Source organism: Lissotriton helveticus, chromosome 1_2 (assembly GCF_964261635.1).
Source record: "Lissotriton helveticus chromosome 1_2, aLisHel1.1, whole genome shotgun sequence".
Classification (NCBI taxonomy): domain Eukaryota; kingdom Metazoa; phylum Chordata; class Amphibia; order Caudata; family Salamandridae; genus Lissotriton; species Lissotriton helveticus.
The window spans coordinates 401,603,262-401,618,681 of NC_136058.1; the positions used below are offsets into that span (position 1 = coordinate 401,603,262).

Here is a 15,420-nt window from a genome sequence, read left to right on the forward strand (position 1 = left end):
GTTTAGGATACGCCAGCACAGATGACTTTGCATCAACATTACGGGGCATCAGTCTTGATGGCAAGCCAACTTAAAACTTATCAGTATTGTATACATTATTATCAGAGACTATACTTGCCTCTTGGATACAACTTTATAACATAATTTTATTAATTTGTGTACAGTTGTGTGTATACAATAAAACAACCTCCCCACCATAATTGATCTGTCTATTCATCTTTTTGGGATCTGGAGTAGCATGCTACTCGCCGAAAAGCACTTCAACACTTCATCAGGGGTAGCAAGCGTTATATAAATGCAAAACCTTCCCTCTTCTATCTCCCCACAATCTTTTTTAACCCAACTAACAGACCAACATGTCCAGCTCTCATATACATTTTATATTTCCCTATACTAATTCACCACAAATCATTTTTGGATCCTAGAGTAGTGTGCTACTTGCCAAAAAAGCGCTTCAAAGTTCGTATGGGGTAGTAAGTGTTATGTAATCTAAATACATTACAATTACTGTTTACATCGGGCTGCACTAACACGAGGATAGAAGGAGAGTGGGGATTAGAGTTTATCTGCCCAGAACAAAGCATACTACAGAAAGTGTGTGAACAGTCTATATGTTGTGCACCTGGCAGAGAAAAACATAGCAGAGGTGGGAAGAAGGTAGGTAATCTGATGGTCAGACCTATGTGGAAAGAGGCTATCACTTTGGGCAGAAAAGAGGGCTTACACAGAGGACTACTTTGTTTGGATGGACAGCAAGACAGGGAGGTCTGGAAGATAAGCCTGAAGCTCACTCATCCTGCCAGCAGAGGTGATGGCAAGCAAAAAAGCAGTCTTCAAAGGAGGCGAAGAGGACAATTATGTAGGCGCTAAAAGGGAGCACACATAAGATAAGTGAGGTCAACTCCCACTAGGGCATTACGAAAGGAGAAGGAGGAAAGAGATGAGTAATGCACTTCAGAAATCTGTTAACAATAGGATCGATGGCCAAGCTCAAGAGCTCGGGGTACCAGACTTGGGACTGATCGTGTTTGATCTTCTTCAGCAATCTTGGCAGAAGTGGTACAGGAGGCCGCAACTCCACTCGCAATGAAAAGGGTCGCCGAGCGACAGCCGCTTTGGAAACTCTAACACGCAGAACTGCTGACATTGAGCGTTCTCTTCGGTGGCGAATAGATCTAACCAAGGCTCTCCCCACTACTGAAAGAGACCTAGCACAACCTTCGAGTGAAGATGCCATTTGTGATCCATCATGCACTGGCGGCTGAGTTTGTCCGTCCTGGCGTTCAGTGAACCTGTTAAGTGTTGAACCACCAGAGATCTGCCCTGATGTTCCAGCCATGTCCAAAGGCGAAGAGCCTCTTGACATATGGTCCACGACCCCACCCTGCCCTGTTTGTTGCAGTACCACATGGCGGTGGTGTTGTCCGTGAACACCTGCACCACTCTTTCTTTGACAGAAAGAAGGAATGCCTTCAGTGCAAGATGAATCGCCCGGAGCTCCAGAAGGTTGATGTGGTGCCTGGACTTCGCCGGAGACCAGAGGTCTTTGATCTCCACCATTCCCATATGGCCGCCCCAACCCAGGAGTGACGCATCCATCACTACTGTGAACTCAGATCGGGGGAGGATAGAGCCAAAACTGTGCTGTGACCAGAACCGCTCCGATGAAAAGGAGCTTATCGGTTGGAATCAGGTGCGACTTCAGCACGTTAACTGAGAACCCCAGCAAATGCAGGAAGTCCGTCGTAGTCTGGAGGTGGGAGCCTTCAACAGCCAGTCGTCAAGATAGGGGAAGACTGGAACCCCCTGATCTGCGCAGATGAGCTGCGACCACCGCCATCACTTTCGTGAACACCCGAGGGAGGGGGGGCTGGTAAGGTCAAAGGGGAGCGTGGTAAACTGAAAATGCATGTGGCCTACCGTGAACCGTAGGTAATGCCGGTGGGCAGGCAAGACGGGGATGTGAAAGTAAGTGTCCTTCAAGTCCAACGCTACCATCAAATCTCCAGGTTCGAAGGCAGACAAGATCTGAGCCAAGGTTAACAACTTGAACTTCTCCTTTCGGAGAAAGCGGTTGATGTCCCTGAGGACTAAGCTAGGATGCAGGCCTTTGTCCTTCTTGGGTACCAAGAAGTAGTGGGAGTAGCAACCCGACCTACTTCTGGCACAAGGATGCATTTGACAAAGAGATCCATAACTTCCTGGAAGAGAAGGGCCAAATGATCCTCCGACATGGGATGAAATCACCACAAACTGCATGACCCTTACGCACTCCGCTGCTTGCGGAACTCCGCGTAGACCGCCAGAGTTTTTTAGTCACTTTGCGGAGTGCCTCACTGAGGAACTCCGCATATGCTTAATCTTATCATGAAAAAATAGATATCAGTCATATGTTAAGAAACAAGGGTGTGTAGAAACCTTTTGGGTGGAGTAAAATTTAAGACATTATTATTGTGATTTTTTGGGCAATTAGTTGATTTTTGCAAGCACTAACACTTCTCTGCGTAAAGTAAAGACCTTGAGAGTTTTGTAACTTTCAGATACTCAAATTGTGGATTCTGTTGCAATTAAAAATATTTCCAGGCCTGAAATTTCTTTGGAGGTTGCATGCGGGCAGCCTAAGTTATCCTGCAAGAGTTTCTTGATGAATTCTATTGCAACTACAATATGTGCTCTCTCATGTAAAGTCAGGTTGTTAGAAGCTTTTCTGCAACTCAAGATACGCCTTACTTTTCACCTGGTGTGGATGTATTTCTCATGTTTAGTGAAATCTCCTTTCTGAGTATAACGGTTCTGGCTTTCCCCTCCTGTATATGGCTTTAGTCCAGAGTGAATTCTCTCATGTGAAATGACATTGTATTCAAGACTAAACCTTATCTGACATTCAGAACACACATAAGGCTTTTTTCCCCCTGTGTGAGTTCGCTCATGTCAAGTGAGAAGTAATTTGTAACCAAAACATTGCTTGCATTTCGAGCACTCCTAAGGTTTTTTCCCAGAGTGGGATCTCTCATGAAGCATAACACTGTCTTTCAGATTCAACCTTTTATGGCATAAGGATTTTCTCCAGTGTGGAGTTTCTCATCGTGAAATAGCATTTTTCTCTGCAGCTTTTCTGGCATTCAGAGCACTCATAAGGTTTTTCATCAGTATGGAGTTGCTTATGGTTAGTGAGGCTGTGCCAATCAAATAGGAATTTCTGGCATTCCCAGAAATTGGTAATGTTTTTTCCCTGTGTGCGTCTGCTCATGTAGAGTGAGATTGAGTTTAAAATTGATGCTTTTCTGGCATTCGGAGAACTGAATTATTTTGATGGTGTGTTTTCTTATGGTGCTTGTAACCATCTCTACCTCTGAATCTTTTCTGACATTTAGAGCACTGATAATTTATTTATATAGTGTGGATTCTCACATGTTCAGTGAGATGAGATTTTTGGCTGAAACATTTTTGGCATTCGGCGCACTGATAAGGTTTTTCCCCAGTGTGGGTTCTTATATGCTGAGTGAAACGATATTTTACACTGAAACATATCTGGCATTCGGAGCACTGATAAGGTTTTTCCCCAGTGTGGGTTCTTATATGCTCAGTGAGACTGCTTTTTACACTGAAACATTTCTGGCATTCAGAGCACTGATAAGGTTTTTCCCCAGTGTGAGTTCTTATATGCTGAGTGAAACGATATTTTACACTGAAACATATCTGGCATTCGGAGCACTGATAAGGTTTTTCCCCAGTGTGGGTTCTTATATGCTCAGTGAGACTGCTTTTTACACTGAAACATTTCTGGCATTCAGAGCACCTATAAGGTTTTTCCCCAGTGTGGGTTCTTATATGGTAAGTGAAACTGCTTTTTTGATTGAAACATATCTGGCATTCAGAGCACTGATAAGGTTTTTCCCCAGTGTGGGTTCTTATATGCTCAGTGAGATTGATTTTGTGACTGAAACATTTGTGGCATTCAGAACACTGATAAGGTTTTTCCCCAGTGTGGATTCTTATATGCTGAGTGAGACGGCTTTTTTCACTGAAACATTTGTCACATTCAGTGCACTGATAAGGTTTTTCCCCAGTGTGGGTCCTTGTATGTTTAGTGAGCCTTCTTTTGTCACTGAAACATTTCTGGCATTCAGAGCACTGATAAGGTTTTTCTCCAGTGTGGAATCTGACATGTGCAGTTAGAAGTGATTTATCTTTGAAATCTTTTGGGCATTCATAGCACTGATAAGGTTTTTCCCCAGTGTGGGTTCTTATATGATAAATGAGATGGTTTTTTTGGCAGAATTTTTTTTTGCATTCAGAGCATTGATAAGGTTTTTCCCCAGTGTGGGTTATTGTATGTCGAGAAAGATCTCTTTTGTTACTGAAACATTTCTGGCATTCAGAGCACTGATAAGGTTTTTCCCCAGTGTGGGTTCTTATATGCTCAGTGAGACTGCTTTTTACACTGAAACATTTCTGGCATTGAGAGCACTGATAAGGTTTTTCCCCAGTGTGGATTCTTGTATGTTCAGTGAGATATCTTTTTTCATGGAAACATTTCTGGCATTCAGAGCACTGATAAGGTGTTTCCCCAGTGTGGATCTTTGTATGTCGTGTGAGATCTCTTTTTACACTGAAACATTTCTGGCATTCGGAGCACTGATAAGGTTTTTCACCAGTGTGGATTCTCATATGCCGAGTGAGACTGTTTTTGTCAAAGAAACATTTTTGGCAATCGGTGCACTGATAAGGTTTATTCCCAGTGTGGGTTCTTCTATGCAGAGTGAGACTGTTTTTGTCAAAGAAACATTTTTGGCAATCGGTGCACTGATAAGGTTTATTCCCAGTGTGGGTTCTTCTATGCAGAGTGAGACGGTATTTGTCACTGAAACATTTCTGGCATTCAGAGCACTGGTAAGGTTTTTCCCCAGAGTGGGTTAATGCATGTCGCCATAGATTCTGTCTGAAACAAAACCTTTTCTGGCATTCAGAGCACTGATAAGGTTTTTCCCCAGTGTGAGTTCTTATATGCCGAGTGAGACAGCTTTTTTCACGGAAACATTTGTCGCATTCAGTGCACTGATAACGTTTTACCGAAGTGTGGGTCCTTGTATGTTTAGTGAGGATTTTTTTGTCCCTGAAACATTTCTGGCATTCAGAGCACTGATAAGGTTTTTCCCCAGTGTGGAATCTCACATGTGCAGTTAGAAGTGATTTAAGTGTGAAATCTTTTGGGCATTCAGAGCACTGATAAGGTTTTTCCCCAGTGTGGGTTCTTATATGATAAATGAGATGGGTTTTTTGGCTGAATTTTTTTTTGCATTCAGAGCACTGATAAGGTTTTTCCCCAGTGTGGGTTATTGTATGTCGAGAAAGATCTCTTTTGGTACTGAAACATTTCTGGCATTGAGAGCACTGATAAGGTTTATCCCCAGTGTGGGCTCTTCTATGCAGAGTGAGACTGTTTTTGTCAAAGAAACATTTTTGGCAATCGGTGCACTGATAAGGTTTATTCCCAGTGTGGGTTCTTCTATGCAGAGAGAGACGGTTTTTGTCACTGAAACATTTCTGGCATTCAGAGCACTGGTAAGGTTTTTCCCCAGAGTGGGTTAATGCATGTCGCCATAGATTCTGTCTGAAACGAAACCTTTTCTGGCTTTCAGAGCACTGATAAGGTTTTTCCCCATTGTGGATTCTCATATGCTCAGTGAGATGAGATTCACGGCTGAAACTTTTTAGGCATTCAGAGCACTGAGAGAGGTTTTTCCCAGTGTGCATTCTCTCAAATTCAGTGAGATGAGATTGATGGCTGAATCTTTTTTGGCACAGGTAACTTTTTTCTGCAACTTGGGTTATTTTGCTTTGATTGGGGCGGGTTTGAACACTGAATTTGTTCTCACAGCGCGTCTTTTTATAAAGTGTATTCCAAGAGTTAATATCTCTACGTTTAGTTTTCTCTTGCTTATATGCCACAGTAAGAGTGAACCCGATTTTAGAGTCGGGCTTGTTTAGATAATGTTCAGCACTTATCTCTAAAAGAAATTGTGTGTAATCTTCTTAACACTTGAATTGAGCAAAATATGTCTGGATGCAGCCCTGTAACACTTGTCGAAATGTTTGTAGCAGATAATAGTCTTTTGGTTATAGCCTCTCCGGCAGCAACTTATTTTGTGACTGAAGTTTTTCTCAAATTTATTAGTATAGGTTCTTAGCAATGCAGTGATAAGGTGTTAGTCTGATATTTAATGATTAAACTGAGAAGTCCCTTTTTGCACTGACGTAATGGCAGTAACTGAGGACATTAAAACATGCACAGAACTATTGTGGATCATTAGTCGCAGAACATCAGCTCCTTTTACCCTTTCTTTGTTTGGTGTAAGGTTACGGTTTGTAGTTCTGAAGACGAGAATTTATTTACATTAGCTATAGCGCAACGGTGCTAATTTAATCAGTTTTACACATCACTCCTGCACAACAGATAAGGTTGAGGCGATTTACATAGAATTACAGAACAGTACACAACAAAAGGGAACAATCTGAGATGGTCATGAACACAATAAAGTGGTGAATTTTTAAGGTTTTCGCCAGAGTGAGCAGAGTGGGTGAAGGTGTTTTATCCCGAGGCAGACAGTCTCAAACTTGTGTAACTGGTTAAAAACGGTTGTTGAACAAAGGTGATTTTCCAATCTTCTGGTTGTTAATGTGTCAGCTTCGGAGTCTTCTTTCAGCGTCTTTTCTTTGATGGTCTGCAGAAGAAATCTTTTGTTATAACTTTCTTTTATGCAGTGTGTGCTTCCTCTCTGCAATTACATGAAGCTTTAGATGAACGTTATTCAGTCATGCTGAGGCAATTTGTCTTTCTGATCATATTTAAGATGAGGATGCTGTGATTGGTCTTTCTCAAAACAACGAACAAGGGCTTTGACTCACCTCCAGTAAAGCAGAGTCTATTAATAGAATCAACAAAGAAGATGCCAATACTGAATCTAGATTCAACCAAACCTTTTTGTATTCAAAGCTAACAAACAATCAATTATTAGCCGAATATTGGAATTTATCCATGGATAAATTCCAATATTCGGCTAATAATTGATTGTTTGTTAGCTTTGAATACAAAAAGGTTTGGTTGAATCGTGATTGGTCTTTCTGGCATTATTTCTGATGCTGTGTGCACAGATATGACTTTGCTCTGGGTAAATGAAATGCAAAATTATAGACTTCACTTACAGTTATAGTACTTTCCTCAGCTCCCACTTCCTCGCAACACCTAGGTTTTGGAAATTGATTAAACTTAGAATGCTGGATGTGCTTCAGTTTTTCAAAATAATCCTTCTTATGGCACTAACATTCAGTTGCCTGGTGCTAAATCTTGTTTTCTTCGTCCATAATTTCAATCACCTACAGTATTAAAATTAAATAGTTAATACATGTAAATTTCGCCAAAAATAATATACAAGCAAAATCAATGCAGAATTGAAGAATTTTGACAATGTTGAGCTGTTCTTCAGACAGAGCAGAGTGTAGTATGGTAGCCTGAGAGTACTTGGATGTAGAAGTGAGGATTTGTAGATTTTTCAACATTTTATTAAGCTCACAAAGGGTACCTGTACCCTAAGGCAGAAAGTAAAGACATATGGACTGGAACCAAACAGATATTTAAAAAAGAATACCATTAATTTTTCTTGTCAAACATATTTGTATTGACAGTTTCGACAAAGTACATCATCTTACATTACCATTTAAGTCATTACATGAATGAGATTGAAAGGACCTCACAGACATCGTTAAAAGTCATGCAGACCGTTAGGGTCGGACCCTGGCCAAGACATTGTGGATTGCACATTGAAGGCTTACAGCTTCTAGCATAACAGGGCCCGGGTATGTCCCCGCTCTACACAGAGCGCGACAGGTAAATCAAGCATTTTCTCATCGATATCCGTGGCAGCTTTATCTGAAGTTTGACTGCAGCAGGGAAGTTGTGTAGACAGTACTATAGTGGAGTAAAAACGGCTCCCAACCGTGGAGCAGTGAACGAGAAAGAACCAGACAACTTCTTCCCACCCCCACCCCCCTCCCACAACATGGTGGCGGCATGAAAGAAAAAAAGAAAGTAGGGAACACAGAAAGAAACATGAATTGTGGAGGGTTTGATAGATTGTACTTCATAGTTGGAAGAGGTGAAGTGCTCTGATGAAAGACGGGCAGACAGCAGAAGGCAGACCTCGGGAGAGAAAGGAGACCAGGAAGCCCCATTTGAATTCAACATTTGTAAACTCATCTCTGAAGATGTCTGACATCCGCTCTAAACTAAGGAACTTCCATAATCTAGAATGCCAAAGGGAAATCACCTGGGCTTCTCTCTTTTTCCATGCTGCCGCCTGTGTAGTCTTTGCAGCCTTTATACAGAGCCACATGATCTGTTTGTCCGCCCGGGTTTGGTGTTCTAGGGAAGGCCCAACAGAATATCCGCCATGGTAGTCGGTATAGGGTACCTCAACATATCTTTGATATGGGCGAGAATTTCTTACCAGTAAGGCCTTATGTTTGACAGTCCCACCAAATATGCTGAGAGTCTCCCAGGAGTCCACAACCCCTCCAGCACCTATCAGAACACCCAGGAAAAATACGTCGACGTTTGGAGGGGTGAAGGTACCAGTTTATCATGGTTTTAAGGTGTGCTTCCCTGAGTTTGACGGAGTGGTTGAATTTCGTAATATCAGACCAGAGATGGGACCACTCTTCGTCAGTAATATCCCGCTGTAAAATGCCCTCCCATACTGACATGTAGCGTGGACAAGGGGAGAATGAGGTAGTAAGGAGAAATTTGTATATAAAGGAAATCGTGCCCCTCATTGACTTTGCCTTACTGAGGAAGGATTCAAATTTCGTCAGGGGACGAGTAGCCGCCTCCCGGACCTGTGGCGTGAGGGCCCAATGTAATAGCTGCTGGTGACTGTATCTCTCTGAGTTCTGTAGGTTGTACTCCCGTTTACAGCTGTCAAAGGAAAGGGGACCTGGAGGGTCACACCAAGTGTGCCCTTATTTAAGGCAGAGGACTGTCATGGGTTTACCAGATAGAGCGGTGGTGGCAATGCACCCTGTTGTAAGGATCAATAGCCTGATGAGATCTTTGCATCATGGTCAGTGGAGTGGCTTCCTACTGACACACCCATGTAATGCTCCATTTCTTTGCCTGTGTCCAGACTTTGCGCTAATATCAAGTGCCTGTTTAGGGTGTTGGTGTGCGTAGCATAAAAGCAATGTGAGAGTGCGACAGAGTAAACTGCATCTCCTGCCTGCCAGTTGTGTATACAAGTGGGACCATCTATCCCTCTTTTATACCCCAGTTCAAAGTCCTCTGTTACCAAGGAATAATGTGCTCTACAAAGTACTCAGGTGCCTGCTGTGCCACCAGGGATGGTGTCAGCCTGACAGTCTATCTAAGTTGAAGGGACATCACCGGCAGGCTGTATTACTTAATGGAGAAGCTGTGTACCTGTCCTGAAGAGCCTAGAAGTCTGCCTAGAAGCCTGCCTGCCTGGTAAGAAAGGGAAGGGAGTTTGACTATCCAGCAGGAGGACAAGGCTGCCCTGGAAGAAGCAAGGTCCAACACAACCCCGGTATCAGTAGGGCGGGCAGGAAAGCCATCCAGCAGGACCAGCTAGTCTGAGGGACCCCCCCCCACCCAGACTGTCCCAACAGTTCAAGGCAGAAAATAAAACTCTACGACAACGTGATTGTTGAGGCCCAGTTGGACGATTGTGTGCTGCCAACCAGCCCGTTCAAGGTTGCATTTGCCAAATTCCTAACACAACAGGGTCTGAATCTACTGGCTTCCTGGAGAGCCTGTGTTGGGCTTTTAGCTGCTGAATTTCTGACTACTCTGTGTCAGAGGCCCATGAGGGACTACAACTACTCTAGTGTCGAACACCCTGTCCGAGCTTATACTTGTGGTCCAGCCGGCCACAGTGTGGGCTCAATTGCTGACGGTCGGGCCTCCAGAGGGGCTGCACTTACCGACAGCCCGGGTGTGACTGCTACCTTGGGACTGCTGATCTTCAGGTAACTGCAAAGAAAAGACAGAGTCGGTGCCCTACTGAATGCAGCCCTACATCCAGGACAAAAGCCTGCTGGTGGGTCACTGCTCTCTCTTGGGGCGTGCTATTCAAGTGCTGGGAAACAGGAAAGAGACCCAGACAAAACTGACTCATCCTGAGAAAGGGTAAGACTATTACGACAGAGCACACACCCATTGTGGTGACTGGAGTGACAGAACTGACCCTATACTATACTCATGATACTCCTAAATGCCCCTAGAGGGGAAGAGGGTATCAGAACCGGACGCACCAGTCTGCAGCACATGGTAGCATGGCATGCCTGCACTATCTTTTCACCCAAACTGTCCATAAAGATGATTTTAAAGCCGCTACGCACATAGCAGGGGGAATCACAGACCATTCGCTGGTGGAGGTGCAACTCGATGGTCTGGTTGTGGACTTCATCCTACCCTCAAGGGTTGATCCGTGATATTTAAAAGACAAGACGTTCAAAGCTCGTATGAGATGGAGCAGAATTCTATTCTATTTTAAGGAGAACGGGCGGCCTGTTGAATCAGCTTGCGTGCTATATAATGAATTCAAGGCAGTGATTCGAGGCCAGACACAAGCCTTGATTGGGGGAATGTCAAAGGAACGTAAATTGAAGTGCGAGGCTCAAGACAGGGAATATGCTTTCCTGGAGGTTCGGTTGGCAAGTAGGGAATCAATTTCTCTCCCATTACACCATCAACTGAAGCAGCACACATTAAGAGCACTAATGGAAAATAGCGTGAACTCAAAGCCAATAAGTTGCTTGCATGGCTAGAGAGACGAGACAAAGGACGGAACTGGATCCTTGAGGTTAATGACAACAAGGGGATGGAAATACTGGGAGACACTTCCTGAAAGACCTGACCCTGCCAATGCTAACGAATGAGGACCGAGACACACTAGACCAAGACATGACAGTAGACCAAATAAATAAGACAATAAGAACCTTGCAAACAGGGCAAGCAACGGGCCTGATGAGCTGCTCATAGAATTATATAAAAGCATGAGAGATAAAATCAGGGAGTGCCTCCAGAGGAGGTTTCAGACTGCCTGAAAATAAGGGTGTCTCCCAGAGGCCCAAAGAACGTCTGAGGTGGTGGTCATCCCAAAAAAGGACGAACCAGCAACTGAGTGTGGGTCTTATAGACCTATCTCCCTGCCTAATTTTGATACTAAGTTCCTTGCGTAGGCCCTGGCGATCTGCCTGCGGACAGTAATTGCAACAGTGGATCATCCTGATCAATGGGTCTTTATGCCACACCAGGGAAGGCGCTTAAATCTCCGACACCTTAATGGAGTACCACATGCAACAGTGAATTCCTTTGCTGAACCAGTGGCGCTGCTGTTAAGCTCTTGTATGTGGCCCCTCTAGCGTGCATGCGCGTCAATAATACCGTTTCCCGAGTCTTTACCGTCCGACAGGGATGTTCCTTGTCTCCTATACTCTTCACACATGCGTGGGTTTGCCAGGACCTCTCATATGGGGTACTCCAGTTGATCAGGAGTGGGATGAGAGAATCTCCCTCTACACTGATGTTTTGCTACAGGACACGTAATCAGCCTTCTTGAGTGAACGAATCCTACACATTTTTCATATATTTAGAGATTATTCAGGATATAAGATCAATTGGAAGAAGTCCTTAATATTCCTGCTGGAGGCAGGGACCCTGCGGCTGCACTCTAGGTGCACAGTTCGTGTGGCACTACATGGCTTTAAATATTTGGGCATGTTTATTACAAGAGAGCCACAGGCAGGAACGTACTCCCGAAATTAGATCGGCTTCGCAGGGATGCCCCACACTTCCAGCGCCGGGTCGCCCTTTTTAAAGTGATCACCCTACAGGGCCTCCTGTACATCGTGAAAAAAAACGTCCTTTAAGATCCCACCGGAGATTTTCTTTCAAAAGATAGTCTGAGAACTTCGGCTGCTGTTGTGGGATGGTGGCGCTTCACGCTGAGTAAGTTGCAGAGGGGAGTTCATTAAGGTGGACTGGCGGTCCGGACCATTCTCAAGTATTACTGGGACACGCAGCTGGTGGCAGTCAAAAACTGGGTTTTTGCGGACTGTGAGGATCCTGCTTACCGGGTAGATAGATTGGCCATGGGCAAGAGAGGTTACCCCACCCTGGTGCTGTATTGAAGAAAGTATGAGTGCTCTCTACCTACTCATACCCAATCAGTGGTAAGGGTGTGGAGAGAGGCTACCAAGTGTTTAGGCTGAGAAGGTAAGATGACTGGAATTACTCCACTGTATGATGGTGATCTCCTAAGTGCAGTGGGAGGATTGCAGGGCTTCACAAAATGGGGATTGATTAGCTTAGAAGGCCGGGCGATGTGTGGAGGGGACAGGCGCTTGTGTCCTTCACGATCCTACAACAAAAGTATGAATTAGGTGACTAAAAACGGTTCTGACATTTGCATGTGGGTCACGCTCTGCAAGGTCACATCTGGGAAGGGGGGAAGTTGACTGATGCAACCCCACTGGAGGACCAGTTGCTAACTAATCCCCAACCGAAAAAGCAATCTCAACCATCTATAGGAAGTTGATCTACAATTCTCTGGATCCCTTGGGGATGTTTCAGGCGGCCATTCACCAACTTTTGTGTTTTTCAAAAACAAGCTTCCAAAGCAGGAGTTTGTTTTTGAAAACCAATAACTAATCATGCTCACACCCTTGGAACTTTCTCCCTGATTAATTTACTCCCAGGAAGTGGGATTCATTTAAAAACAAATTCTCATCACGACTGCCAGGTATTCCCTGGTGGTCCTGAATAAGAGAAAAATACATCAGACTGCTTGATTCTAAAAGGAATGGTCGTCTGATGTATTTACAGGCAGACCATTCGTTTGTACCTTGCTCACCAAACTCTAAATCAAGACCTTTATCTTGTCTGTGCTATGCATGTATCTCTAGGTCCGCTTCATTATGTCCATCAGTCTTTCTATGATGTACCTGTTATTGCAGCGTGTGTGTTTAGTACAGATTTAATCTTACGGTGTGTGTGTGGGTTTATTTGAACCCTGTGGTTTAATCTGCACTTGTTGCTTATTCGGTGTTATGTGGTGTTGTCACACCCTTGTAATTATAACAAGCATTTGCAATGCAATAGGTCTCGCATTAGGAAAGTTTGAGCTAATGGTACTGTAAATGACACATTTTTTATTTATGTGTTGGTTTTGAAAATAGAGAAATTAATAGCTTTGTCATTTACAATGCCAATAGTTTTAACGTTCGCAAATGTGACACTTATAGCATTTGTAATGCAATATGTGTTGTATTTACGTGACTTAGATGTATTGATATTACAAATAACAATGGCTTTTTATTTTTTTAAATAATTAATACTTAAGTAAAAGTTATTGTAATTTATAATGGCAATTGCTTAAATTTTTGTAAATAACTTTTGTGAAGATTATGTTCAGTGTATTTTATTGTGACGAAAATCGAAGAACAGAAGTGAAATATTAACATCTTTTTGTGACATTTGTATTAAAGCTTGAAACATTGAGAGAACATATTTGAACTAGTTGTTGTTGAATGGTTGCACAGATTGCTGCTGTGGTGGCGCTGAGTGATGTTTTGGTGGCGCTGGGTGATGCTGTGGCTTTCAGTGATGATGTGGTAGCACATAGTGATGTTGTGGTGCCCCTGAGTGATGCTGTGGTGCTGATGAGTGATGCTGTGGTGATGCGACAGATAGAGTGAGTGCGATATATAGATAGAGTGAGTGCGATAGATAGATAGAGTGAGGGCGATAGATAGATAGAGGGAGGGCGATAGATAGAGGGAGGGAGGGCGATAGATAGAGGGAGGGAGGGCGATAGATAGAGTGAGGGCAATAGATAGATAGATAGATAGATAGATAGATAGATAGATAGATAGATAGATAGACAGATAGAGTGAGGGCGATAGACAGATAGAGTGAGGGCGATCAATAGATAGAGTGATGGCGATAGATAGATAGATAGAGTGAGGGTGATAGATAGATAGAGAGGGCAATAGATAGAGTGAGGGCGATAGATAGATAGAGTGAGGGCGATAGATAGATAGAGTGAGGGCGATAGATAGATAGAGTGAGGGCAATAGATAGATAGAGTGAGGGCAATAGATAGATGGATAGAGTGAGGGAGGGCGATAGCTAGATAGAGTGAGGGCGATAGATAGAGTGAGGGCGATAGATAGTATGAGGGCGATAGATAGATAGAGTGATGGCGATAGATAGATAGAGTGAGGGCGAGAGATAGATAGAGTGAGGGCGATAGATAGATAGAGTGAGGGCGATAGATAGATAGAGTGAGGGCGATAGATAGATGGAGGGCGATAGAGTGAGGGCGATAGATAGATAGAGTGAGGGCGATAGATAGATAGAGTGAGGGCGATAGATAGATAGATAGATAGATAGATAGATAGATAGATAGATAGATAGATAGATAGATAGATAGATAGATAGAGTGAGGGCGATAGATAAAGTGAGGGCGATAGATAGAGTGAGGGCGATAGATAGAGTGATGACGATAGATACATAGAGTGAGGGCGATAGATAGAGGGAGGGCGATAGATAGAGGGAGGGCGATAGATAGATAGCTAGAGTGAGGGCGATAGAGTGAGGGCAATAGATAGATAGAGTGAGGGCGATAGATAGAGTGAGGTCGATAGAGTGAGGGCGAAAGATAGATAGAGTGAGGGCGATAGCTAGATAGAGTGAGGGCGATAGATAGATAGATAGAGTGAGGGTGATAGAGTGAGGGCGATAGAGTGAGGGCGAAAGATAGACGGCAATAGATAGATAGAGTGAGGGCGATAGAGTGAGGGCGATAGATAGATAGCTAGATAGAGTGAGGGCGATAGATAGATAGCTAGATAGAGTAAGGGCGATAGATAGATAGCTAGATAGAGTAAGGGCGATAGATAGATAGCTAGAGTGAGGGCGATAGAGTGAGGGCGAAAGATAGATAGACGGAGGGCGAAAGATAGATAGAGTGAGGGCGAAAGATAGATAGAGTGAGGGCGATAGATAGATAGAGTGAGGGCGATAGATAGATAGAGTGAGGGCGATAGATAGATAGAGTGAGGGCGATAGATAGATAGAGTGAGGGCGATAGATAGATAGAGGGAGGGCGATAGAGGGAGGGAGATAGATAGATAGATAGATAGATAGATAGATAGATAGATAGATAGATAGATAGATAGATAGATAGATAGATAGATAGATAGATAGATAGATAGATAGATAGATAGATAGATAGATAGATAGATAGATAGGAGTGAGGGCGATAGATAAAGTGAGGGCGATAGATAGATAGAGTGAGGGCGATAGATAGAGTGAGGGCGATAGATAGATAGAGGGAGGGC

The 15,420-nt window shown here is 43.6% G+C and overlaps 1 protein-coding gene across 1 annotated transcript in view; it reads right to left on the minus strand.

Annotated features, from left to right (window-relative positions):
• Window positions 1–15,420, minus strand: part of LOC144804521 (uncharacterized) — a 145,843-nt gene that overhangs the window by 78,283 nt on the left and 52,140 nt on the right. The window contains exons 3-4 of the mRNA XM_078671915.1: window positions 7,207–7,377; window positions 3,800–6,725 (exon numbers count right to left, since the gene is read on the minus strand). Coding sequence (XP_078528041.1) covers window positions 3,800–5,757 — 1,958 coding nt within the window. The 5' untranslated portion in view covers window positions 5,758–6,725; window positions 7,207–7,377. The remainder of the gene's footprint in view (window positions 1–3,799; window positions 6,726–7,206; window positions 7,378–15,420) is intronic.